Source organism: Leucoraja erinacea, chromosome 3 (genome assembly GCF_028641065.1).
Source record: "Leucoraja erinacea ecotype New England chromosome 3, Leri_hhj_1, whole genome shotgun sequence".
NCBI classification, from domain to species: domain Eukaryota; kingdom Metazoa; phylum Chordata; class Chondrichthyes; order Rajiformes; family Rajidae; genus Leucoraja; species Leucoraja erinaceus.
Window position 1 is genome coordinate 41,725,865 of NC_073379.1, and position 27,667 is coordinate 41,753,531.

General features: G+C 44.6%; 1 protein-coding gene across 5 annotated transcripts; it reads left to right on the top strand.

Annotated features, from left to right (window-relative positions):
• The first annotated feature begins 971 nt into the window (after nt 1-971).
• Nucleotides 972-27,667, top strand: c3h5orf63 (chromosome 3 C5orf63 homolog). Of its 5 annotated transcripts, none has more exons than XM_055632523.1 (4): nt 972-1,124; nt 3,525-3,581; nt 9,310-9,491; nt 27,531-27,667. In XM_055632523.1, the coding sequence occupies exons 1-3, from the start codon at nt 1,008-1,010 to the stop codon at nt 9,484-9,486; spliced, it is 351 nt and encodes a 116-aa protein (XP_055488498.1). In that variant the 5' UTR covers nt 972-1,007; the 3' UTR covers nt 9,487-9,491; nt 27,531-27,667. The 5 variants fall into 5 exon arrangements, with proteins under 5 accessions (XP_055488498.1, XP_055488499.1, XP_055488496.1 ...); XM_055632524.1 differs by lacking the exon at nt 27,531-27,667 and adding an exon at nt 25,493-26,530; XM_055632521.1 differs by lacking the exon at nt 27,531-27,667 and adding an exon at nt 11,187-13,332.

Below are 27,667 nucleotides of genomic sequence, written 5' to 3' on the forward strand. Positions count from 1 at the left end.
TGTTCCCAATGTTGGGCGCGTCCAGAACCAGGGGCCACAGTCTTAGAATAAAGGGGAGGTCATTTAAGACTGAGATGAGAAAAAAAACGTTTTCACCCAGAGAGTTGTGAATTTATGGAATTCCCTGCCACAGAGGGCAGTGGAGGCCAAGTCACTGAATGGATTTAAGAGTTAGATAGAGCTCTAGGGGCTAGTGGAGTCAAGGGATATGGGGAGAAGGCAGGCACGGGTTATTGATAGGGGACGATCAGCCATGATCTCAATGAATGGCGGTGCAGGCTCGAAGGGCTGAATGGCCTCCTCCTGCACCTATTTTCTATGTTTCTATGTAATGTCTCACACAGATGCACCGCGATGTGAATTTTCCAAATTGAATAGTTGATTTCCACAGTTGCTTTGCACAAAGGGCATCTTCGATAATTCTCTACAATTTTTTATTTTCATTTTTCAGGATATGGGGGTTACTGCTAAAGTCGAACCATACCACATCCCTAATTGTCCTTGAGAAGGTCTTGGTGAGCCATCCTCTTAACTCCCACTGTCCTTCAGGCAGCACGGTGGCACAGCAGTAGACTTGCTGCCTTACAGCGCCATAGACCCAGGTTCGATCCTGACTACGTGTGCTGTCTGTACAGAGTTTGTACAATCTCCCCGGGAACTGCGTGGGTTTTCTCCAGGTGCTCTGCTTTCCTTCAACCCTCCAAAGATGTACATGTTTGTAGGTTAATTGGCTTGGTACAATTGTAAATTGTCTTTAGTGTGTGTGGGATAGTGTTAGTGTGCGGGGATCGCTGGTCGGCACGGACTCAGTGTGCTGAAGGGCCTGTTTCCGCACTGTACCTCTAAACTAAACTAAACTAAAAAGGTGCTCCACAAATAGTTGTGTTGCAGGATCTTTTCCATCTAGAGATTGGTTGAATATTTCATTTGTTGAAACTCACTACAATGTTGGTCAGCAAATCAATGTATAATGTATAATTTTTATTACATTCAGCAGTATTGGAACAATGTATCTGCAACATTTTACAAAACTTGTTAAACCATCAAAACCTATATTGGAATTTCTCTTCAGAAGAATGTCTTGGCTTAAGAAGGAGCTTCCAATCTTAACACTGTTTACTAAGGTACGGCATAAATTTACTTCATAAGTTCATAAATGATTGGAGCAGAATTGGGCCATTCGGCCCATTAAGTCTACTCACCATTCAAGCATGGCTGATCTATCTCTCCCTCCTAACCCCATTCTCCCGCCTTCTCCTCATAACCCCTGACACCTGTACTAATCAAGAATCTATCTATCTCTCCCTTAAAAATATCCATTGACTTGGCCTCCACAGCTTTCTGTGGCAAGGAATTCCACAGATTCACCACCTTCTGACTAAAGAAATTCCTCCTCATCTCCTTCCTAAAGGAACATCCTTTAATTCTGAAGCTATGACCTCTTGTCCTAGACTCCCCCACTAGTGGAAACATCCTCTCCACATCCACTCTATCTAAGCCTTCATCTTGTGCACTATAAAAAACAGCAAATGCTTGAACTATTCAGCGGGTCAGGCTGCATCTGTGGAAAGAGAAACGGTTAACGTTTCAGCTCAAAAATCTTTCATCAAACTGGGAAAGTGGAAAAATGATAGACACAAAAATGCTGGAGTAATTCAGCGGGCCAGGCAGCATCTCGGGAGAGAAGGAATGGGTGACGTTTTGGGTTGACACCAGATTGAGATGTAAACAAGGTTATCAGGCCAGGGTGTGAATGAGAGCAGTTAGAAAGTGAGATCAGAGACAAAAGATTGCAGACCAAGAGAACAAGTTTAAGAAGGAACTGCAGATGCTGGAAAATCAAAGGTGGACAAAAATGCTGGAGAAACTCAGCAGGTGAGGCAGCATGTATGGAGCGAAGGAAATAGGCAACGTTTTGGGACGAAACCCTTCTTCAGAAACCCTTCTTCAGAGAACAAGTCGAGCAGGTCAGGCTGGGCATATAGAAACATAGAAACATAGAAATTAGGTGCAGGAGTAGGCCATTCGGCCCTTCAAGCCTGCACCGCCATTCAATATGATCATGGCTGATCATCCAACTCAGTATCCCGTACCTGCCTTCTCTCCATACCCCCTGATCCCCTTAGCCACAAGGGCCACATCTAACTCCCTCTTAAATATAGCCAATGAACTGGCCTCAACTACCCTCTGTGGCAGAGAGTTCCAGAGATTCACCACTCTCTGCGTGAAAAAAGTTCTTCTCATCTCGGTTTTAAAGGATTTCCCCTTTATCCTTAAGCTGTGACCCCTTGTCCTGGACTTCCCTAACATCGGGAACAATCTTCCTGCATCTAGCCTGTCCAACCCCTTAAGAATTTTGTAAGTTTCTATAAGATCCCCTCTCAATCTTCTAAATTCTAGAGAGTATAAATCAAGTCTATCCAGTCTTTCTTCATAAGACAGTCCTGACATCCCAGGAATCAGTCTGGTGAACCGTCTCTGCACTCCCTCTATGGCAATAATGTCCTTCCTCAGATTTGGAGACCAAAACTGTACGCAATACTCCTTGCATTCCTTTGTCTATGTTCTCACCACTGCAATACACTCGCTGTGTTTCACTGCTTGTATTGTTCTAACCACTTAACGTTTAACTTAATTTAACTGATGAAGAGTACCGACCCAAAATTTCACCTATCCATGTTCTTCAGAGATGCTGAAACAAGGAACTGCAGATGCTGGTTTACACAAAAGGACACAAAGTACTGAAGTAACTCAGCAGGTTTACGAGGAAAGATTGAAAAGACTAGGCTTGTATTCACTGGAATTTAGAAGGATGAGGGGGATCTTATAGAAACATATAAAATTATAAAAGGACTGGACAAACTAGATGCAGGAAAAATGTTCCCAATGTTGGGTGAGTCCAGAACCAGGGGTCACAGTCTTAGAATAAAGGGGAGGCCATTTAAGACTGAGGTGAGAAAAAACTTTTTCACCCAGAGAGTTGTGAATTTATGGAATTCCCTGCCACGGAAGGCAGTGGAGGCCACATCACTGGATAGATTTAAGAGAGAGTTAGATAGAGCTCAAGGGGCTAGTGGAGTCAAGGGATATGGGGAGAAGGCAGGCACAGGTTATTGATGTGTCTTGATAGGGGACGATCAGCCATGATCACAATGAATGGCGATGCTGGCTCGAAGGGCCGAATGGCCTCCTCCTGCACCTATTTGCTATGTTTCTATGTCTGGCACCATCTCTGGAGGAAAAGGATAGGTGTCATTTCGGGTCAGGACCCTTCTTCAGACTCGCCTTGTCTGCCATTCTTTGCTTTAAACTGAATTAAACCTTTTAATTATTAATCATTGCGATAAGAGTACCCATTAGTGAATGATTTTGGATTTTTTTTTGCGTGGAAAATCATTATTGTTATTAGCTGCTGTATTCAATAGTGCAAACCATGTGGGTGAGACAGATTAGTTTCACTGAAAATTCTTAACTGGGTTAAAAATAGTTACTTACTAACAACATTTTCATTTTTATACCCTTAGGATTCTTGCACTCTTTGTGAAGAAGCCAAAAAGGTTTTGGAGCCATACCGACACAGGGTATGAAATTAAATGCAAATTACTTGCTTAAAAGTATTTATAATCTACATTGGGGTGTGAATGACTGCCAATGGAGTTCTAACTTTAATCAATGGGAGATTGAAGCTTTCCCAAACGTGTTCAACACGTTTTGCTGAATATTCCATTCTTCCTCCCCCCCCGTCCCCTTCTTAAAAATGATTTTCCTTTTAAGCGATCGTACAAACATTGTCTATGATTAATCCGTTGACGTTCCAAATGCAGGGGTCTTTTCATCCTTTGAATTATTTCTTTGAATCACCGTTACTGCTCCTCCTGGCTTCACTCTACGCCCTCTGATGTGTCTTGTTGAGCAGAGTCACTGCGTCCCCAACTACCATTTATGTATTGACTTTTTAACACAGCAAGATATCCCAGAACCCTTTCTGCGCGAGTTTAATTGGTGTGTTGAGATGGAAAGCTTCGTTAAAGAGAGAGAGAGAGAGAGAAGCTACAAGGAGGAGATACATTTGTAGATGAGGTGGGGATGAGATAAGGGCATATCAGAGGTCAGTGAGCACAGGGGTGAATGGGACATGGTGCAAGTTTGGACAGTCATCGGAGCTGCGAAGGGGCTGAGGTTTGCAGTGAGTGGGGAGGTGCTGTGTGCCCCTTGCCCTGGACAGTTTACTCATGACTGCCTGCACTGTTCTGTGCAACGTACAGAGTGAGCTTTGTTGGTTCGACGTACTGAATACTGCGTTTCTCTCTTCCCCACTTTAAGCCATTCAGACATTACTCGTGAATTACACGTGTTACCCATTCCTGCTTCCTCCAGCAATGTTTGACCATTTTGTTGCCCCATTGCCTATTCCATCCAATTAATTTTTTTTTCACAGTCTGCCTCCTCGGATTGATTCAGCTAATCTTACCTCGACAAACTTTGCTTGCATTGAATGGGAGGCTATGATTCCTGGAATGGTTCAGGGAGAACATTCAGTCAGTCGCAGTTGTTTCGGTGGCTGAGTGTTGATATTAATTTATTATTGTCACTTGTACCAACATGCAGTGAAAGGCTTGGCTCGTGTGCTATCCAGTCAGATCACACTGCAGTAAATCCTCGCTTAGATCTTAGACTTAGATCCTTTATTTATCATTCAGACCTTTCAGCAATAACGGACCTCTCAGTTCCAGATTTTGGTTATAGTGGACCGAGGCTCCCATTGCACCCGCCCCCCCCCATTTCTTCCTTCCTGGTCTTGGGTTAAACGTGTGTGCAGTTTTGGTCAACTGACCATCCTCCACGCTTGGTGATGTTCTATAGACTCAGGATCAGTTCCTGTGGATTGGAGGGTAGCTAATGTTATCCCAATTTTTTAAGAAAGGCGGGAGAGTGAAAACAGGGAATTATAGACCAGTTAGCCTGACATTGGTGGTGGGGAAGATGCTGGAGTCAATTATAAAAGATGAAATTGCCACACATTTGGATAGCAGTAACAGGATCGGTCGGAGTCGGCATGGATTTACGATGGGGGAATCATGCTTGATTAATCTTCAGGAAATTTTTGAAGATGTAACTACGAAAATGGACAAGGGAGAGCCAATGGATGTCGTGTACCTGGACTTTCAGAAAGCATTTGATAAGGTCCCACATAGGAGATTAGTGGGCAAAATTAGGGCACATGGTATTGGGGATAGAGTGCTGACATGGATAGAAAATTGGTTGGCAGACAGGGAACAAAGAGTAGGGATTAACAGGTCCCTTTCAGCATGGCAGGCAGTGACTAATGGGGGTACCGCAAGGCTCGGTGCTGGGACCGCAGCTATTTACAATATACATCAATGATTTGGATGAAGGGATTCAAAGTAACATTAGCAAATTTGCAGATGACACAAAGCTGGGTGGCAGTGTGAACTATGAGGAGGATGCTATGAGAATGTAGGGTGACTTGGACAGGTTGGGGGAGTGAGCAGATGAATGGCAGATGAAATTTAATGCGGATAAATGTGAGGTTATCCACATTGGTAGCAAAAACAGGAAGGCAGATTACTATCTAAATGGTACTATCACCTGTATCTCCTCCAACCTCATCTATTGCATCCACTGCTCTAGATGTCAGCTGATCTACATAGGTGAGACCAAGCGTAGGCTTAGCGAACGTTTTTGCCGAACACCTCTGCTCGGTCCACATTAACCAACCTGATCTCCCGGTGGCTCAGCAGTTGAACTCCCCCTCCCATTACGAATCCGACCTCTCTGCCCTGGGCCTCCTCCATGGCCAGAGGGAGCACCACCGGAAATTGGAGGAGCAGCGCCTCATATTCCGCTTGGGCAGTCTGCACCCTAGCGGCATAAACATTTAATTCTCCAATTTCCGGTAGCCCTTGCTGTCTCCTCCCCTTCTCAGCTCTCCATCAGCCCTCGGGCTCCTCCTCTTCCTTTTTCCTTTTTTGTCCCCCCCCCCATCAGTCTGAAAATGGTGCCTATTTCCCTCGCTCCATAGATGCTGCTGCACCCGCTGAGTTTCTCCAGCACTTTTGTCTACCTTTGATTTTCCAGCATCTGCAGTTCCTTCTTAAACACAATCTAAATGGTGTCAAGTTGGGAAAAGGAGAAGTACAATGGGATCTGGGGGTCCTTGTTCATCAGTCTATGAAAGTAAGCATGCAGGTACAGCAGGCAGTGAAGAAAGCAAATTGTATGTTGGCCTTTATAACAAGAGGAGTCGAATATAGGAGCAAAGAGGTCCTTCTGCAGTTGTACAGAATCCTTGTGAGACCACCTGGAATATTGTGTGCAGTTTTGGTCCCCTAATTTGAGGAAGGACATTCTTGCCATTGAGGGAGTGCAGCATAGGTTTACAAGGTTAATTCCCGGGATGGCGGGACTGTCATATGCTGAGAGAATGGAGCGGCTGGGCTTGTACACTATGGAGTTTAGAAGGATAAGAGGGGATCTCATTGAAACGTATAAGATTGTTAAGGGTTTGGACACACTAGAGGCAGGAAACATGTTCCCGATGTTGGGGGAGACTAGAACCAGGGGCCACAGTTTAAGAATAAGGATGAAGCCATTTAGAATGGAGACGAGGAAACACTTTTTCTCACAGAGCGTGGCGAGTCTGTGGAATTCTCTGCCTCAGAGGGCCGTGGAGGCAGTTTTTCTGGATACTTTCAAGAGAGAGCTAGATAGGGCTCTTAATAATAGCGTAGTCGGGGGATATGGGGAGAAGGCAGGAACGGGGTACTGATTGGGGATGATCAGCCATGATCACATTAAATGGCAGTGCTGGCTCGAAGGGTCGAATGGCCTACTCCTGCACCTATTGCCTATTGTCTATTGGTCCGCTTTCGTTGAGGGTTTGCTGCATACAAGCCGTATTCAAGTACAATTATGCAAAGAGAAAAATAAACAGTGCAGAATATAGTGTTACTGCAGTCAAGCTTTACAGTTACAGAGAAGGTGCAGATTTAAAATAGAAAAGTGCAAGGGTCGCCATGAGGTAGGATGGGAGATCGGGTTTATACCCTAGTTTATGAGAGTTCTGTTCAACAATCTGATAACTGTGGGGAGAAAGCTCTTCCTGAATCTGGTGGTACATGCTTTGAAGCTTTTGTATCTTCTGCTTGACGTGTGAGCGAGTAGATGGGGTGATCGGGGTAAAAATGGTCCGTCTTTCCCGAGGCAGCATGAAGTGTACATGGAGTTGATTCATGCATGATGGACTGAGCCGTTTGCACACCTCGTTGTGATGCATTCCCTTAGCAAGCTTTCTACAGTGCATCTGTGTAAATTGGTCAGTCATTGGAGACATGCTGAATTTCCTTAGTCTTTCTGTATAGATAAAACATAGAACAAACAATACAGCATAGGAACGGGCCCTTTGGCCCACAATGTTTGTGCTGAACATGATGGGTGTTGATTGGTAAATTGCTCACTGTAGGTGAAAAATACTATCTGCTCCTCTCTTTGCTACTGCTGCAGAACCTGTGGAGATGACTGAGACAGCATGGAAATAGACCCTTCGGCCCATCGACTGCATGCCAATCATCAAACACTCATTTACATCGATGCCACTTGATACTCCCCCTGCTCCAATCAATCTCCCCCCTTCCCACCTATCCAAATATTCTATCACTTAACTACACAAGGGTAAGCTTGCACTTGACAATTAACCCACCAATTGTACATCCTTGGGAGGACACCAGAGTTCCCCGAGGAAACCCACATGGTCACAGGCAGAACACGCAAACTACACATTCAGCACCGGCCGGCCATCAGGATTGAACCCAGGTTGCTGGAGTAGTGAGCTATTGTGATTCCTTTTAGCTGCCAGATCCCTCCTGAATGTTCGGGCTCTAATTTTAAGGCAACACCCCTCGATAAGCTGGGACAGAAGATAAACTGCTGGAAGAACATAGCAGGTCAAGAAGCATCTGTGAAAGCTAATGGAATCCCTCTGCCTTCACAGATGCTGCCCGACCCATTATGTTTCTCTAGTGGTTTATTTTGTGCTCCTGATTCTTGCATCTCCTATCGTGCTGAGCTTTTCCACCAAAAGAACCAGTTTCTCTCTATCCTTCAATCACCTGAAATACCCCAGGCAGACAACCTTGTACTCTTCTGCATGCTCGGAAACGCTTGTATAACATGCTCATCATTTAGCCCGTAAGTGCGGCACGGTGGCACAGCGTTAGAGTAGACTGGATAGACTTGGCTTGTACTCGCTAGAATTTTGAAGATTGAGGGGGGATCTTATAGAAACTTACAAAATTCTTAATGGGTTGGACAGGCTAGATGCAGGAAGATTGTTCCCGATGTTGGGGAAGTCCAGAACTAGGGTTCACAGTTTAAGGATAAGAGGGAAGTCTCTTAGGACCGAGATGAGAAAATGATTTTTTACACAGAGAGTGGTGAATCTGTGGAACTCTCTGCCACAGAGGGTAGTTGAGGCCAGTTCATTGGCTATATTTAAGAGGGAGTTAGATGTGGCCCTTGTGGCTAAAGGGATCAGGGGGTATAGAGAGAAGGCAGGGATGGGATACTTAGTTGGATGATCAGCCATGATCATATCGAATGGCGGTGCAGGTTCGAAGGGCCGAATGGCCTACTCCTGCACGTATTTTCTATGTTTCTATATAGCGTCCGAGACCTGGGTTTGATCCTGACTACAGGTGCGGACTGTACAGAGTTTGTATGTTCTCCGTGTGACCATGTGGGTTTTCTCTGGGAGCTCCAGTTTCCTCCCACACTGTAAAGGCGTACAGGTTGGTAGGCTTACTGCTTACAGATTTACTGAATTGGTTTCAATTTTAAAAAATCTTTAATTGTCCCTCATGTGTAGGATACTGCTAGTGTACAGGGATTGCAGGTCGGCACAGACTCCGTGAGGCGAAGGGCCTGTTTCTGCGCCATATCTCTAAACTAAAACTAATTGCCAAAGAATGAACCTCTCAGAAGCAGGCCACTCAGTCCATCTTCTTCATGTCAGTATTTACCCCCAACCCCCTTCTTCTTCTTCTTGCATATGGTGTGCACAGCCTAAAGTTTTAGGACAACTTGTTCTATTTGATCTTATTTGATTGTGCACGCCAGGTTGATTGCATTCGTCAACACAGGTCGGACCACGTGAAGGTTGCAATCTCCCACCCCAACCCCCTTCTTAGGATCCTCATCTTACCGTTCTTCATCTCATTCAGAACAATATCCTCATGCCCCCCTCCAGTTTCAAACAAAGATCATGCAATTAATTATATTATCCATTCACAGTTCATCCTGCAGGAGGTGGACATCACCGATCCAGAGAATTGTGTCTGGTTTGAGAGGTACAAGTATGACATTCCAGTTTTCCACATGAATGGACAGTTTCTGATGATGCATCAAGTCAACTTGAAAATCCTGGAGAAACAGCTGGCCAAACTGGAACAGGATGGAAACAAAATTTGATAAAGGTTTGAAGTGTGAACTTGGGTGAAAAAATATATTTTTAATGTCGTATTAAGGCTACAGTACTGCTTGTTGCTGATTTGTAAATTAATTTAAATTGATTTGTGTTTTAGACATTGCCAATGAAACTAAATTACTTGGATTATAAAACAGTTAAAATAACGTGGAAATGTCATTAAACTGAATTTTTAGACAATAGACAATCGACAAAAGGTGCAGGAGCAGGCCATTTGAGGCAGAGAATTCCACAGATTCATCACTCTCTGTGAGAAAATGTGTTTCCCCGTCTCCGTTCCAAATGGCTTACTCTTTATTCTTAATTAGTTCAAGACTTTGAGCAAGACTTCGGCCCACCAAGTCCGCACCAACCAGCCAAAAATTGCACAAAGTTCTATCCTACTCATGAGGGAAAATCTACAGAGGCCAATTCACTTACAAACCTGCACGTCTTCGGGTTGTGGGAGGAAACCTGAGTAGCCAGAATAATCCTACGCGGTCACAGAGAAAACTCCGTACAGACAGCACCGGTAGTCAAGATCAAACCCGGGTCTCTGGTGATATAAGGCAGCAATTCTACTGCTGCACCACTGTGCTGCCAGTTTACTGCTCCACTACAAAACCTCCTCCAGGTATGCTAACTTCGAAGAAGTTCTTCTCCCTCTGACAGGATTTCTGCGAGACCCTCTCTCACTGCTCCCCATTGTGATTCCTGGTGCTCTCCTGCTCTTCGACAGTGTTTTGTCCCGGACTTGATATACTTATCGCTTGCCTGGCTTTGAGCTGGCCCCACCTTTCTTCCAGCCTTCTTCCCTCTATTACAATCAGTCTGAAGTAGGGTCAGCCAGATGCCAAAGACTTGGTAGGGGGAAGCTGCCATGCTGACCTCCTGCTTGTCCCCTGAAGACCAGAGAGGAGGAAGCCGGCAATGGTGGACGCGAGGTGCAAGGCCAGTAGGAGAGGGATCAAGGGCGGTTGCAGAAGGCGCCCCCAGGACACAAAGGTGGATGGGTGATGAGAGACATTGGTTGGCTGAACAATCCGGACAAAGGTGATATCCGTTGGGCCACAGCAGCCTGGGGCTCGCTTGGATCGGGCTCCACTCCATAAGACCTGAAGTGTAGACTGGACCGGACTTTGAAATGGCACTAAATCCTGGCGCCCCTTGCATGTGGTCTCAGTGGACTATTTCTGTACACTTTGCTAATTGGAGATGATGCTTAGGTATCATAATACTTTACTGGGTGCAACCAAAAAAAAATTCACGGCGCATTTACACAAGTGACAAGCACCATTGACCATTGATTGACCTGACCTGCAATGTACAGTATGTATACTGATTGTATGCCTCATTGTCACCTACCCCATAGCCAATGCGCGCACACATAAAACAAACAATAGAGCTGACCCCTTATGTTACTCCAGCACTTTGTGTCTTTTTTGTAAACCAGTATCCGCAAGTTCCTTGTTTCTGTATTAAATGAGCAGTTTGATTGAATAGGCTGAGTGGTCTCCTGCAGAATTGTAGATAGAAATCTGTGTGAGCAGGAAAGGCCAAGACATAGGCTGAAAGTGAAAGACGACGACCAATATCTTGGGCTGTGATTCCAAACCCTTTGGGCCCTGCAGCTGGGTGAAGGGAAAGAGATTCAAAGGAATTAATATACTTTATACAAATAAAATCTAGAATTTTTATACATCAGGTGGATCTATCCCCTGGCAAGATGGTTGGTTACCGGGATATGCTGATTCAAGAATACAGGTGATGCGTGAACGTGGAAAGGATGTTTCCAGTGGTGGGAGAATCTCGAGGCCAAGGGCACAGCATCAGAATAAAAGGACGTACCTTAAGAAAGGAGATGAGGAGGAATTTCTTTATCCAGAGGGTAGTCAATCTGTGGAATTCATTGCCACAGATGGCTGTGGAGTCCAAGACATTGGGTACGTTTAAAGACGTTGTAAATACTTTGAAGCAGTTCAGACACTTTGAAGCCTTCTACTTTGTCAGTTTTTGTATTACTTTTTCTGCACCTCATGACATTTACAATGCTGCGTTCAAATAGCTAATAACTTTATAATGATAACACTTTATCTCCTCCAACAAGAACTACCCCAGCTTGAAAGAGAGGTGCGATCAATGAAATAACTTGGAACAAAGACTGTGCAAGGGAGATGATTGTAAGCGGTTTCTATGCAGTATAATAAATGCATGTAATGACATACATCCAGATGCCTAAAGGTGGGGCTACTTTATCGAGAAGGCATGCAGTACCAGTAGCCATCTCCTGGCTGCGCTGTTGAACACAAGACCCGCTGTAACTCAGAGGATCAGACTAGCGTCTGTAAATGATGTTTCTAGCCTGGACCCTTCTTCAGACTGACCATATGGGGGCGGATGGGGAGAGTGTGCTGGAAAACATAGAGACGTAGAAAATAGGTGCAGGTGTAGGCCATTCGGCCCTTTGAGCCATTAAATATGATCATGGCTGACCATCCAAAATCAGTACCCCATTCCTGCTTTCTCCCCGTATCCCTTGATTCCGTTAGCCGGAAGAGCCCTATCTAACTCTAAATAGCTAGATGCAAGACAAAGCCTAGCAAGTGATACAAAGCGCTGGAGTAACTCAGCGGGCCCACCTTCAGACCTAAGTGTCCTGACCCAAAACATCACCTATCCAGGTTCCCCAAAGATATTATTTCAGCTCAACACTTAAGGGCCTGTCCCATTGACACGACTTTACAGCGACTGTCTTCGACCTTCAAGCTCGAGGGCACTCGCCTGGAAAACCTCGAGCTGGATCGACCGTCAGCCATGAAACTGCGAGCTGGATCGACCGACCGCACACACACACGCAGTTTCGCGGGCATTTAAATTTCTGGTCGGTTTTTCTTGGTCCTGAAAACTCCAATGAGCCAATTAAAATGCCCGGTCAGCGAAGGAGATTGCCTACGGCTGCCCTCGACAGCCAATAACTAACTACATAGCGACTCCACTACACTACGAGTTCAAAAGAACCATGCCAACCAATTTTTACCAAACGGAGGCCGCGAGTATGCGGGAACTTCCCTCGAGCATGAAGGAGAGTTCCAGTGTCCTCATAGTAGCAATGTTACAAAATTTTGAGAATTTAAAAATCAAGTCTGCAATTTATCCCATCAGATAAAGCATAAAAAGAAGTTTAATTTGACACCTAATTCATTTTCATATCTGCAGTATTAAAAAAGTTATGGGCAATGTCATACTCGGAAATTAGCATCTTGTTCCCTATTGCTTTTCCATTGACTTAACACAAAAGATGTGATCGAGGACAGTCAAAAGCCCATAAGTTTCTTAAAAATTAAGAGAACTAAAAGAAATTTTCAGTTATTATAGATTGAAGCATTCTGAAACAAATATGAAACAATCTTACTTGGATGACCTGAAATTAAAGCATATAATTAGTTAGTTACCTAATTGTAGCTAATTACAAAATTCAATCACTAGATCTAAACATCTATCCATTTCTTAAGAAAAGGTTAACATTTTTAAATAGCCGGTGTCCAAATAACATTCACACAAGAATTCACAATATAACATGATTTTAAAATCTCATTGTCATGAATTTATTGGCCAAATGGAAGGAATTTAATGTTTAATTCTCGTAAAATAATGGGCTTTTAAATTAGCTTGCGAGTGGGTGTTTGTGGAACGCGATTGATTGGAACGTTGCAGTTGCAGTGAATTTGAACCCCATATCGGCAGGAAAAACACTGCCATATGGGACTAAAATCACATTTTCGCCAAGGAAATTTTGATTAAAGTCATCCTAAGAAGCAAGTTTATATGTAAAATAGACGACTTACCGTGTTTTGTCCCCTACGTAAGATCCGTCCCGTTGAGGGCGTTAGAAGTCGCTTTTTTATTTTACTACAGCAATTAAATTGTCCCGCGATTTTTTTTTTCAAACTTCCGAGAACGGAAGTCGGAACGATTTTTCTGCATCAGCTGACAGGCCGAGGAAATCCATCTCGGACAGGCAGGAGAAAACGGCATTTTAATCCCGCCCCCCCCCCTCAAAGTCGCGCACACGGCCAGTGGCAGAATTGCAGCGCTGCTGAAGGTAGGTTTTGTAACATCGCTACTCATAGGACCTCCTAGGGCCATGTGTCGACCATGCTGTGAGTTTGAGTCGAGAGCAATCTCTTCTAGACTTGCAGATTATGTGGCTGCAGTGGGACAGCCCCTTTAGCATCTTTTTTTTGCATTTGCAGTTCTAAGCGATAGGTGGATATTGGTGGGTGTGGGGGTTTAATGGGCAGATGCGTGGAGGGATTGATCACGGCTAGAAATGAAAAGGAGACAAAATGTCAGATAGAAAAAGAGTGAAACGTAAAGCCGGAGGGATATGGGTGGAAGGGACGTGAGGAGGGGAAAGAGGGAAAATAGGGAACATGGGGATGGGAGAGGAGGGGAAAGGAGAAAGGTGACCGGGGGCATATCGGAGTGGGAAGCTCCTTATATGTCATCCTTTTGTCTCCGTCTAAAGAAGTGTCTCGACCCAAATCATTACCCATTCCTTTTCTCCAGAGAAACTCTGACCCGCTGAGTTACTCCAGCCTTTTGTGTCTCCGTTATACTAGCCTTTGTCACTTATTCCAACCATCTGCCAATCAAACTTCCCTCACCTGTATTTGCCTATCAATGGGAACTACAGATGCTGGTTTACAAAAGAGACACAAAGGCACAGTGGTAGAGTTGCTGCCTTATAGTGGCAGAAACCCGGGCTCGATCTTGACTACGGGTGCTGCCTGTACCGACTTTGTACGTTCTCCCTGTGACCACGTTGGCGTTTCTCCGGGTGCTCCAGTTTCCTCCCGCACTCCAAAGATGCAGGTTTGTAGGTTAATTGGCTTCTGTAAAATGCCCCTAGTTTGTCGGAGGCAAAGGTGGGATAACACAGAGCCTCTGTACAGGTAATCATTGGTCGGCACAAACTCATTTCCACGCTACACCTCTAAACTAAATAATCACCAAAATATTCTCTCACTGAGCTAATTACTGTATATATCCAGTTTTTTTCCTTTGGATCCCATGGACTTTTACGTTTTTGGTCAGCTTTCCATTTGCAACCTCGTTGAAAAACATCAACTGCACCATTCTTGTCAATTTACTACAAATACAATCAAGTCAGTCAGACCAACAGACACGAGTCGGAAGAAGCGTCCAAATGTCACCTATCCACATTCTCCAGGGCTGCTACTTGACCTGTTGAATTACTCCAGCACTTTGTGCGATTTTTTGTAAATCAGTACCTGTAGAACCTTGTGTCTATAATTGATTACAAAATACATAGCCAGTTTGAACCCTTAAGCAGAAGGGTAAAGAATGATTTTTCAATATGTTCAGGTGAACTGAGAGAAACTATTTCTGCTGGTCAGGAAGTCTCTGGAGTACAGCATTAACATCAGAGCTTGGCCTTTCCAGCAATGAGGTTATGTGTCTCCATGGCCTTTTCTTTTTCATGCTCAATCGCTCTACACACAAATAAGACGATGAAAAGCCTCAATAGTCTCTCCCTCATCCTCTCAACCCCTCCAGCCCTACTCATCCCCTCCAGCCCTACTCACCTCTGATAGCAGTGACTAAGAATGATTTGAATAAGTCGATATACTGTTGGTGGCCAACGATGAATTATCTCCTCTTCGCCCCAATCCAAATGACATAACATCATCTCATGCTGCTCACCGCTAATCCTTATCACTTCTTACACTTGGTTGCACAATTTTCTAGACAGTAAAACTCCAATCTATCACACCCGGGACATTGGTGGTGCCAGACTAATAGATTTCCTGGACTATTGGATGTTTCACCAATTAATATGCATTCACATTTTTTGGGGGGGTTACCCAATAATATGATGCGTTTTACAGTGAAACCTGGTAGATTTCAAGGGAGGCCAGAGAAGTGTTCAATGATATATTATTGTCACATATACCTAGGTACAGTGAAATGTTTTGCATCCAACCCGTAAATTCCATTGCTGGAATGAGGCCACATACAAACTGGAGGAACAGCACGCCATGTTCCACTTAGGTTACTTGCAATATTCATTGGAGTATCAACAATGAATTCTCCAAATTTTAGGCAACAACCCTTCCCCCGCTTTTCTGCCTGTGCCCCACCTAGACGAACACCCCTTTCTCCCACTATTCTGTTTCTCGTACCCCTGTTCCCTTCCACATATATACCTTCCTCTGGCTTCACAATTTACTTCTCTCCTTAGCTTACACCCTGTTGTCCTTTCATCTCTGGCCTTTGTCCATCAAAAATGCCCCTCACCTGAATCCACCTATCACTTGCAGGCCTTGTTCTGCCTCCATCTCTTTTCTCAAATTTCTCCCCTCCCTCCTTCCCATTACAAACAGTCAGAAGAAGGGTTCTGACTTGAAATGTCACCAGTCTTCAGTTAGTTTATTGTCACATGTACTGAGGTACAGGGAAAAGCTTTTTGTTGTGTGCTAACCAGTCAGTAGAAAGACAATACACGATTACAATCAATCCATTTAGTGTATAGATACATGTAAAAGGAACAAAATTTAGTCTATCGAATAACCAATTATCCGGGATGCTGCTGACCCACTGAGTTATTCCAGACTTTGGGTCTTTTTTTTGTAAACCAGCATCTGCAGTTCATGCTTCTGAGTAGATATTAAATTCAAGTTCAAGTGAGTTTATTGTCATGTGTCCCCGATAGGACAATGACATTCTTGCTTTGCTTCAGCACAACAGAACATAATAGGCATTGACTACAGAACAGATCAGTGTGTCCATATACCATTATATATATATATATATATATATATATATATATATATATATGCACCCAGGAATAAAAAAACTGATCAAGTGCAAATAACAGATAATGGGCTATTATTGTTCAGAGTTTTGGCCGAGCTAAGTTTAATAGCCTGATGGCTGTGGGGAAGTAGCTATTCCTGAACCTGGCTGTTGCAGTCTTCAGGCTCCTGTACCTTCTACCTGAGTGTAGCAGGGAGATGAATGTGTGGCCAGGATGGTGTGGGTCCTTGATGATACTGCCAGCCTTTTTGAGGCAGCGACTGATAGATCCCTTCGATGGAAGAGTGGTCAGAGCCGATGATGGACTGGGCAGTGTTTACTACTTTTTGTAGTCTTTTCCTCTTCAGGGCGCTCAAGTTGCCGAACCAAGCCACGATGCAACCGGTCAGCATGCTCTCGACTGTGCACCTATAGAAGTTAGAGAGAGTCCACCTTGTCAAACCGACTCTCCGTAATCTTCTCAGGAAGTATAGGCGCTGATGTGCTTTCTTAATAATTGCATCAGTGTTCTCAGACCAGGAAAGATCTTCAGAGATGTGCACGCCCAGGAATTTGAAGCTCTTGACCCTTTCAACCATCGACCCGTTGATATAAACGAGACTGTGGGTCCCCATCCTACTCCTTCCAAAGTCCACAATCAGTTCCTTGGTTTTGCAGGGGTTGAGGGCCAGATTATTGTGCTGGCACCATATGGACAGTTGCTCGATCTCTCTTCTATGCTCTGACTCATCCCCATCAGTGATACGTCCCACAACAGTGGTGTCGTCAGCGAACTTGATGATGGAGTTCGCACTATGACCGGCTACGCAGTCATGAGTATAGAGTGAGTACAGCAGGGGGCTGAGCACGCAGCCTTGAGGTGCTCCCGTGCTGATTGTTATCGAGTCTGACACATTTCCACCAATATGAACAGACTGGACTGAGAATGAGGAAGTCGAGGATCCAATTGCAGAGGGATGCGCAGAGACCCAGTTCCGCGAGTTTGGTAACCAACTTGGAGGGGATGATTGTATTAAATGCCGAGCTGTAATCAATGAATAACAGCCTGACATATGAGTTTTTGTTGTCCAAGTGGTCCAGAGCAGAGTGGAGAGCCAGCGAGATCACATCCACCATTGATCTTTTGTGACGGTAAGTGAACTGCAGTGGGTCCAGGTTTTTGTCGAGGTAGGATTTGCGCCATGATCAACCTCTCAGACCTATTAGGTCTGATGAATAAAAACTTGGTTTTAAAGAATGTCTTAGAAGAGGAAAGCCAAGTGTTGACAGATATTTGGGGAGATAATTTCAATGTTTTGTATCTAATGAAAGTATTAGAAGTCAGAATGAGCAAGAAATTGATCTAACCTGTGCTCCTAAAACTATCACATTTTTATCCATGTTCTTTCAATTAGCAGTTGGCACAATGAGCTACCAATTGAAATCTTTCTGCTTATTTAGATTGTTGACTAAAATTGTATTCATTTAGATGAATAGGATATCCTACTTTATTATTTACTTTACCTTTCTAAAATAAAATCAATAGAAACCTCTATGAAAACATCTGATTATGGCAACAAAGAATAATCTAAGATAACATTGTCGGTTTAGCAAACATATAGGATTTTTATTGAAGATAAGACACAAAAGAGTCTCAGCGGGTCGAGACCCTTCATCAGACCAAAAACATCACCTATTCCTTTTCTCCAGAGATGGTCTCTGACCCGCTGAGTTACTCCAGCTTTTTGTGTCTATCTTAGTTTTAACCCAGCATCTACAATTCCTATTCAGGATTTTATTTTTTATAAAGGCATTGAGCACAACACCATTTAAAAAAATCAAAATCAAAGATTGCCTCCATATTAAGCCGTCTTAATAGAAAAGGTACAGATCAACAATCTACCCTGATTAGGTGGTAACCAATGAGCAATCAAAAGGTTTTGGAATGTGTCCTTTGGCAATGAAGCTGTGCTGAAATCTGGAGTAGTCTGCCCCCAAGTGTTGGTCTATTCAAATTGTCAAGACCAAAATTAACTGAACAAATTAGATCTTTGTTATGGTAGTAACTCGCACCAAATCTTGTTTTTCTTGCTTGCTCACCTACACTGACTCCCACTGAAATAAAAAATAGACAGTCTGAGGAACGGTCTTGACCCAAAACGCCACCTATTCCTTCGCTCCATAGATGCTGCCTCACCCGCTGAGTTTCTCCAGCATTTTTATCTACCCACTAAAGTAAAACCTCAGCTTAAAAGTTTTAATGCTTGTGTTCAAATCCTTCCATGGTTGCAGTTCCCCTCTGTAGCCTCTTCCAGTTCTCCAATCCTCCAAGATGCCTGACCTTCTGATTTCAATAGGTCATATGTGATAGGAGTAAAATGAGATCATTCAGCCCATCAAATCTACTCGGCCATGGCTGATCTGTACCTTTGTCAGTATCCTTATGAGGCGACTATTTGCATACCTTGCGTATGCAAGTAAAGAATTTCACATGTGACAAGTATTCATTCTATCTCTCCCTCCTAACCCCATTCTGCCTTTCCCCCCCATAGCCCCAGACACCCAATCATTCCCCAATTATAGTGCTCTACCATTAGATTGAGTCTTCAGCGACTACAGATCTAGTTCAAGTTCAAGTGATTTAATTGTCATGTGTCCCTGATAGGACAATCAAATTCTTGCTTTGCTTCAGCACACAGAACATAGTAGGCATTTACGTTCTGGAATTTCATCCTTAAATCTCTTTGCGTCTCTTAAAGATATTCCTTAAACTTTTCAGCAAGTGTTTTGTCACATCCCTTACATCCTATTAGAGCATAGAACAACACGACAAAGAAACAGGCCCTTCGGCCCACAATGTCAGGCAAGCACGATACCAAGACCAACTCTTATCTGCCTGCACAATCCATACCCCTTCATATCCATGTGCCCTATATAAACGTATCTTAAATGCCACCCCCGGCAGCGTGTTCTAGGCACTCACCACCCTTTGTGTAAAAAAAAACTTGCACCACACATCCCTATAATACTAAAACTCCTTGCCTTGTTTGTAGCTGTGTGTGTCAATATTTGGTTAATTCCTATTTTCTTCCAAACGCTAAGCCACAGCCTTCCCATTTTCACACATTCTACTCACATTTTGTCCGTCGAGTCGACAAACATCTGCCCGTCGCATTCCCACCTATATTTTTGAAGTTTTTAATCGTTTTTAAAGCTGCCCGAAAACTCACCCTTTTCAGAAAAAAAACCCGAGTGACGTCACAATGCACTCACAAGGCAGCAGGACGGGACACTCCGGGAGGAGGGGAGGGGCACTCCAGCGCTTGCGTGGTGGCCGCTGCCAGCGACCGACACCCGGTAGCAAGGGTGGTGCCGCGGGCCCTGGTTGGAGCCCAGCCTGGTGCTCAAGCTGCAGTGAGAGCCGAGCCCGGGGCTTGGGATGGGGCCGTGACCGAGGCCGAGAAAGAAGCCGCCGCTGGAACCAAGGACAAGCCTGGGTCCGGGCTCAGGGACGGGCCCGGAGATGAAGTCGGGGCCTGCACTGGAGCCCAGGCGGTGGCCGAGCCGACGGCTGGAGTCTACAGCCAGGGCCGGGCCGAATGCGAGAATCAAGCCGAGTTCCACGCCCTGGTGCTGCTCTATGACCTGGGTAAGTCATGGGACAGGGAATGGGAGTGAGGGGCGGAGGATGAGGGAAATGGGTTGGGGAGTGGGGTGCTAGAGGGAGGTGGGGGGTGTGTGGAGGAGGGAGATTCCCCCCTCCCTTTCTACCCTCAGTCCCACCCTCTACCCACCCTCCCTCTCTGCCCCCCTCCCTCTCTGCCCCTCTCTCTACCCCCACCCCCACTCTCTAGGGATTGAAGAGGGAGGGTGAAGAGGAGGAGGAGGGAGTGCTGGGGGATGAGGAGAAATGAGCCGTGACTGCGCAGTTGGGGGCTATGCGTGAGTGGGGCAAAATTGCATTGGGGGAAGGGGTGAGTGTTGGAATCTTGTGTCGGGGGAGCAAACCCAACAGGTCTGCACTTGGTCTGGTCTCCTTTAAACTTTGTCCCTTTCACCTTAAACCTATGCCCTCTAGAATTTGATATTTCCATCCTGGGAAAAAAGTTCTGACTGACTGACTACCTTCTCAATGCCTCTCATAATTTTACATACCTCTATCAGGTCTCCCCTCAACCTCCAAAGCTCCAAGGGAAACAATCCAAGCTGTCTAATCTCACTCTGTAGCTTATGACCCCTAGTACAAACATCATTCCAGTAAATCCCCTCTGCTCCCTCTCTAAAGCCTCTACATCCTTAGTGTATTGGGTGCATGCAATACTCCAGATGTGGTCTAACCAAAGTCCTAGAGCTGCATCATGATGTCCTGACTCTTATACTCAATTTCCCAACCAATAAAGACAAGCATACCATTTCTCTTATTTACCCCACTTATTTACTTGTGTTGCCACAATCCGGGAGATATGGTCTTGGACCCCGAGAGCCATCTTTACATCACTGTTGTTAAATGTCTGGCCATTAATGTATATTTTTCCTTTACAATCAACCTCCCAAAGTGCAACATTTCACACTTGCTCTGGCTAAACTCCATCTGCCATTTCTCCACTGACTTCTGTAACTGATCCATATCCTACTATATACTTTATCAGGCAACAACCCCAGCAACATCGGTGTCAGCTGCAAACTTACTAAACCATCTGGGATTACATCCAAGTCATTTATATATATTTCCAACAACAGAGGTCTCGGCACAGATCCTTGCGGAACTCCACTGGTCACAGACCTCCAGCACAACCCTCTGGCGTCTATCAGTAAGCCAGTTATGAATCCATATGATCATGTAACTGTTAATCTATTAATTTCACTGTTAACTGGCCTTAAGAACAACAAGGCCAGCGGTCCAGATGGCATCTCAGCTGAGATCTTAAAGGAAGGTGGACCGGAGCTCCTGTACCTCATCCACACCCTACACCTCAAGGTCTGGGAAAAAGAAGAACTTCCCTCAGAACTCGGGGATGCTCTAATAGTGGCCATTTTTAAGAAGGGGGACAAGGCTGAATGTGGAAACTACAGGGGCATCTCGCTCCTGTCAACAACAGGCAAAGTCCTTGCTCGGGTCCTCGCAAACCGACTTCTACCACAGTCTGGGGAAAGTACTCCCAGAATCACAGTGTGGCTTCCACCCATCCAGAGGTACAGCAGACATGATATTCACAGCACGCCAACGCCAGGAAAAATGCCGTGAACAAAGGCAGCCATTGTACATGTCCTTCCTTCATAGATCTGACAAAGGCTTTTGACTCGGTAGACCGCCAGGCTCTTTGGAGCATACTATCAAGGTACGGTTGTCATGACAAATACTTCAGAATATTGAGGCTTCTACATGATGGCATGTCGGTCACAGTGCTCAGTAACTGCGGCTCTGAGTCCGAGCCCTTCACTGTGGAAACGAAGGTCAAACAGGGATGCATCGTCGCACCCACCCTGTTTGTCGACTTCATTGCTGCCATACTTCACCTCATTGGTGAAGAGCTGCCACAGGGGATTCCAATCTTCTACAGAACTGACAGTGGGCTCTTCAACCTTAATAGGTTGAAGGCCAAGGGCAAAGTCAGTAACTCCGCCATCATGGAGCTTCAGTATGCTGATGACTGCGCCATTGCAGCACACTCTGTAGAAGACTTCCAGGGCATCCTGAATGCCTTTGTCAATGCATAGAGAGCCAAGGGCCTAGCCTTAAATATCAAGACGACCCAGTTCCTACATCAACCTCCACCCACCCAGCTGACTACCTAGCCCACTATAAATGTGGATGACACCACTCTTGAAAACGTTGATCACATCTCCTACCTTGGCAGCATTCCTTCCTCAAAAGCTGACATCGAATCTGAGGTCAACCATCGCCCGAGTTGTGCCAGGGGAGCCTACGCCAGACACAGGCAAAGAGTCTTTGAAGAAGGAGACTTTAAGGGTGTCCTCTTCACCCTGTTGTATGGAGCCGAGTCATGGACGACCTACAGCAGGCACCTGAGAGCCCTGGAACAATACCATCAAAGATCCATACGAAAGATTCTGAGGATCAGCTGTGAGGACAAACGCACTGACATCAGCATTTTGGAGGAAGCCAACATGACCAGCATCACCACCACAATAATGCAGCACCAACTTCGATGGACTGGCCATGTCATCCGCATGTCCAACACACGTCTCCCTAAACAAATCCTGTACTCTCAATTGAAGGAAGGTCAGCAAGCCCTCGGCGGGCCAAAGAAACGCTGCAAGGGCAACATCAAGAACAGTCCGAAGAAATTCCACATCACATCGAGCAACTGGGAGTGGACAGGCGCTCCTGGAGGAAATCCGTGCAGGAAGGAGCAGGACTTCACGAAATGGAACTACGCCGTATCGCAGAGACAAAGCGACAGCACCGTAAGGAGTGAGAGAAGGGGGCTTGACGACTACCAACCACCGCCAGTCTCCACTGCCCACGTTGCACCAATGTGTGTGGATTGCAGATCGGCCTCTACAGACATCTGCAGACCCACAAGTAGGCGACCCTATGGCATGGAGAGGACAGTCATACTCGTTTCGAGTAACCGCCGATGATGATGATCCATTTTAATCTTTTGGTTCAGCCTGCCAAGGGGGACTATCAAATGTTTTAGTAAAATTAACAGACACCATCCACCGGCCTCCCACCCCCCCCCCCCACCCCTCACCCCCCACCCCCCCCTCATGTGAAATTTATGTTCAAGACACTGGCTGTCCTCGGGTAACAAATAGTTTCCGTCTTTACAGGTGTCCATAAGTTGAATTTGTCTGTAATTTGGAAAGACACAAAAATCACTCACAAAATTAACTCCACCTCCACAGTATTGTAATGACAACTGTCAAACACACAAAAGACTGGTAAGAAAGACCAATTCCTAAAAATGGAGAGAGAGGAAACTAGTTCCCCCATTCGCAGGAACAAATGTATGCATATACAAGTTCACAAGTTTTAGGAGTAGAATTAGGCCATTCGGCCCATCGAGAGTATTCCGCCATTCAATCAGAGCTGATCTCTACCTAATCCCATTTATCTGCCTTCTCCGCATAACCCTTGACACCCGTTCTAATCAACAATGTTTCTATCTCTGCCTTAAAAATATCCACTGACTTGGCCTCCTCAGCCCTCTGTGGTAATGAGTTCCACAGATTTCTCTTCCTGTCAGCCTACTCATTATTAAAACACTCCATTCTGAATATCAGGTGATTTTATTACACAAAAAATAATGCATTCAATTTGTATTACAAACAAAGCATTTTTTCCCCAGTGATAACATCAATAGTTTGCATACTTTGCCATGAAAGCAATGTTAGAACATCTTTCTAATCAGTCACAGTTCCAAACATAACAACCTGCAATTTTGCCTCACAGATAGTCAGTTTGTTGTGATAAGTCTAATGACTCTCGGGCTGATTTTTACAAGAAATTGCAATGCAATTACTTTGGGGGAGAAACACATTCTCTGTGCATGTATGTGTGGAGTGCAGTATTAACTCTAGCCCCACTTCCTGAAGCTGACAAACACCTTTAAACAGACACGATAATTACCCTGCATACATTATTGGATTGCATCATTTGGAATGCACTGCATCAGGCGTCATTATTAACAACTACATAATCATTGCCATCCTCTCAGCAGAAGGCTTACCTTGAAGTGAAAATCAAAGAAAAACTGAAGATGCTGGAAATCTAAACTGAAAATAGTAATTGCTGGAAATACAGAGCAGGTCAGGACCAGGAAGGAGACAAGAGATGGAGGGAGGGTCCTGATGCATGGTCTTGACACAAAACATTGACCATCCCTTTGCCTCCAGAGATGTTCCCCTACGCGCTGAGCTCCGCCACAAGTTTGCTTTTTTGCTCCAAATCGCACCATCTGCAGTCCCTTGCGTCTTCTTTTGCCTCCTTCCCAATTCTTTTCCCACAGATGCAGCCTGAACTGCTATGTGATTCTAGCATATGTTTTAATTTTGCTTCTCGTTCAGCATTTTACAGAGGTGTTGATGGTTGACTCTACAACATTCAGAAACTTGAGGGACAGTGGCCCAAGGTCACAGATTTAAGGTATTCGGCAATAGTGGAGATGGGAGATTAGTTTAGAGATACGGCATAGAAACAGGCTCTTCGGCCTACCAAGTCTATGCCGACGACAGACACAAAATGCTAGAGTAACTCAGTGAGTCAGGCAGCATCTTTGGAGAAAATGAAGGGGACGATTCAGGTCAGAGCCCTTCTTCACACACTGAAGGAGTCTGCAGAAAGGTTCTGACCCGACATGTCACCTATGTTTCTCCAGAGATGCTGCCTGACCCGCTGGGCTACTCCAGCATGTGTGTCTATCCCTTTATAAACTAATATCTGCAGTTCCCACGACAACCATTACTCAACCTTTCACACTAGTTCAGTTTTCTCACATTCCCATCCACACTAGGGGCAATTTACAGACCAATTAACCTACATACCTCACGTCTTTGCGATGTGGGAGGAAATTAGAGCACCCAGAGGAACCCCACATGATCACAGGGAGAACATGCAATCTCCATACAGACAGCGCCAGAGGTCAGCATTGAATCTGGGCCTCTAACATTGTGAGGCAGTGGTTCTACCAGATGTGCCACTGTGTCACCCTGATAAGGATCAATTTTTTTTTTAAAACACACAAATGTGGAATGCGCTCCCTGAAGGGACAGTGGAAGCAAGGTTCAATCACAAGATAAGATGGGCACAAAATGCTGGAATAAATTAGCGGGTCAGGCAGCACCTTTGGAGAAAAGGAATAGGTGATGTTTTGTGTTGAGGCCCTTCATCAGACCTTTAGTTTTGTTTTTATACTTTTACTTTTTTTTTTACCTTTAGACCCTTCAATCATAAGAGAATTGGATACAAAACAAAATAATTGCATGTCCTTGGGAAAGAATGGGGCACTTGGGATGAATGGTCTTTCTCAGCAGTTACAATGGGTCAAATGATCTCTTCCAGTGATGCATTGTGGATCAATTAGACGGCAGGGGAAGATTTTAACTGGAATGAAGCTCTGGTAACTTAAAATGTTAAGTGTTGATGAAGTGTGACAATATTTTCGTACAACTGATTACTTGTTTCATGTTATCCATAAATAAAACAAGGTGATTATTCCTACATAGATGCAGCAATTATCACCATTACAGCGAGGATGTGTCCAAGGCTGCACATGGAGAGGATGAGATGCATAACAAGGGAGTAATTAGCAACTGCTCCTTTAAGAGATCATCAAACAAACCAGTGTTAGCATTTCTTGAAAGACACCCCCTCCTGAAAAAGTGGCTCGGCACAAGGATCTCCGAGGCCTAAGCACACGAGTGGTTACTGGATAGAATCATGCAGCACCGAAGATGGCCGTTTCACCACCAAGACTTCATCCCCAGCCAAACACAAAGGGCTGGAGGAGTTCAGCAGGCTAGGCAGCATCTTCAGAGAGAATGCACAAGCAATCCTTTGGGTCACGACGTTTCTTCAGACAGATCACCAGGAACTCTCGTCAGCACTTTGGGTCTATCTTCGGTATAAACCAGCATCTGCAGTTCCTTTCTAAACCAGGATCTCCTCTACTCTTTCACAAGTTATGCTGAAGAATCTTCCCTTTGGAGGTACCATGCTTGAGATGGGATGTTAATCAAAGGCCCTGTCCTTGTAGGAACACATATAAAGATCTCATGACAATATTATGAAAAACAGTGAGATTCTTCCCAGTCTTCTGGTCACTATTTGTTCATGACTAAAAGTACACAATTGCCTTTCCATGCCACAGTCTAAAAGATGCAATAGAAATAGAAGCATCTTTCTTTTATCGTGACTTACAATTCTTTGAAAGATATCAGTTCCAATATGGTCCACTTCCCTGGAAGGTCAGGTTTTACTTTCAAAAAGAGGCAGAAGATAAAAGTTTTGCTTACCTTGAACAGGGTTTTATTTAAAAACACACAGCGGGTGGGTGGATGCCTTGGCAGGTGAGAGGCAAGTGATGAACTTGTATCAGTACCGTACCACTCTGCTGTGACAACAGCAGCATGTAACACAATGCTCTTCAGACTTCTCCGAGAGGCAGCTGGGTACAGGGAGAACATAGAGGCACACCACAACTGGAGTAACACCCTGATCAAACCCCACATCGCACAACATGTTTCCAGCAAGGAGCTTTGGTATTGGAATTGGTTTATTATCATATGCACTGAGATACATTGAAACACTTTTGTTTTGCCTGCTATCCTGTCAAATAATTCCATACATGAGTTTCAGGTAGCACGACAGAGAAAATAAACAGGAGTGGAGAATATAGAGTTACAGAGAAAGTGCAGATTAAAAAATGTGCAAGGGTCACAAGGTCATCAATCAGGGAGAAATGAGAATCCAGTGATAGTTGAATGTAGTAAAATATCCCACACTGTTTCATGGGAACCTTATAGCCAAGTCTGAAATTGAGCCAGGTTAGGAGATGATAGCATGGTAGCTATATTTAAGAGGGAGTTAGATGTGGCCCTTGTGGCTAAGGGGATCAGAGGGTATGGAGAGAAGGCAGGTACGGGATACTGAGTTGGATGATCAGCCATGGTCATATTGAATGGCGGTGCAGGGTCGAAGGGCCGAATGGCCTACTCCTGCACCTAATTTCTATGTTTCTAGGAGCCACAGCCTCAGAATAAAAGGACGTACCTTTAGAAAGGAGATGAGGAAGGTTTTTTTTCAGTCAGGGTAGTGAATCTATGGAATTCATTGCCACAGACGGCTGCGGAGAACGGCAATGGATATTCTAAGGCAGATATTGACAGATTCTTGATTAGTAAGAGTGTCAGGGGTTAATGGGAGAAGGCAGGAGAATGGGGTAGAGAGGGAAAGATAGATCAGCCGTGATTGAATGGTGGAGTAGACTTGTTGGGTCGAATTGCCTAATTCTGCTCTTATAACTTACGAACTTACATTGTTTTATGATGTAATTCAGAGAGAGGTAGGAGATAAAATTGTTTAGAGGGAGTTCCAGAACTTCGAAGTCGGGTTGCTGATGGCATGGATGTCAAACTAAGATTAATTAAATTGAGGGATCAGAATTCTACGAACACAAAGATCTTATGAAAAATTCATAATCATCTTGCTTTGCCGTAGTGGAGTTACTGAATTCTGTAACAATCCTGATTATTATTTTCACAGGATTCCTCCTTGCAGAAGAATAATATAAAGATGATAAAATGATGCTGATGATCCCATGGTATGGCTTTGAGTGTGTTTAATCAGTTGCTGGCTGCAATCATTAAATAATGTAGAGATAATTATGCACATGCATATAC

Bases quoted from the DNA above. Each gene is read 5' to 3' on its own strand.
- c3h5orf63 (XM_055632523.1), top strand. From the start codon at position 1,008: ATGTATCTGCAACATTTTACAAAACTTGTTAAACCATCAAAACCTATA. The intron at 1,125-3,524 runs GTACGGCATAAA...TTATACCCTTAG, and splicing joins TCTTAACACTGTTTACTAAG to GATTCTTGCACTCTTTGTGA. The intron at 3,582-9,309 runs GTATGAAATTAA...ATCCATTCACAG, and splicing joins TGGAGCCATACCGACACAGG to TTCATCCTGCAGGAGGTGGA.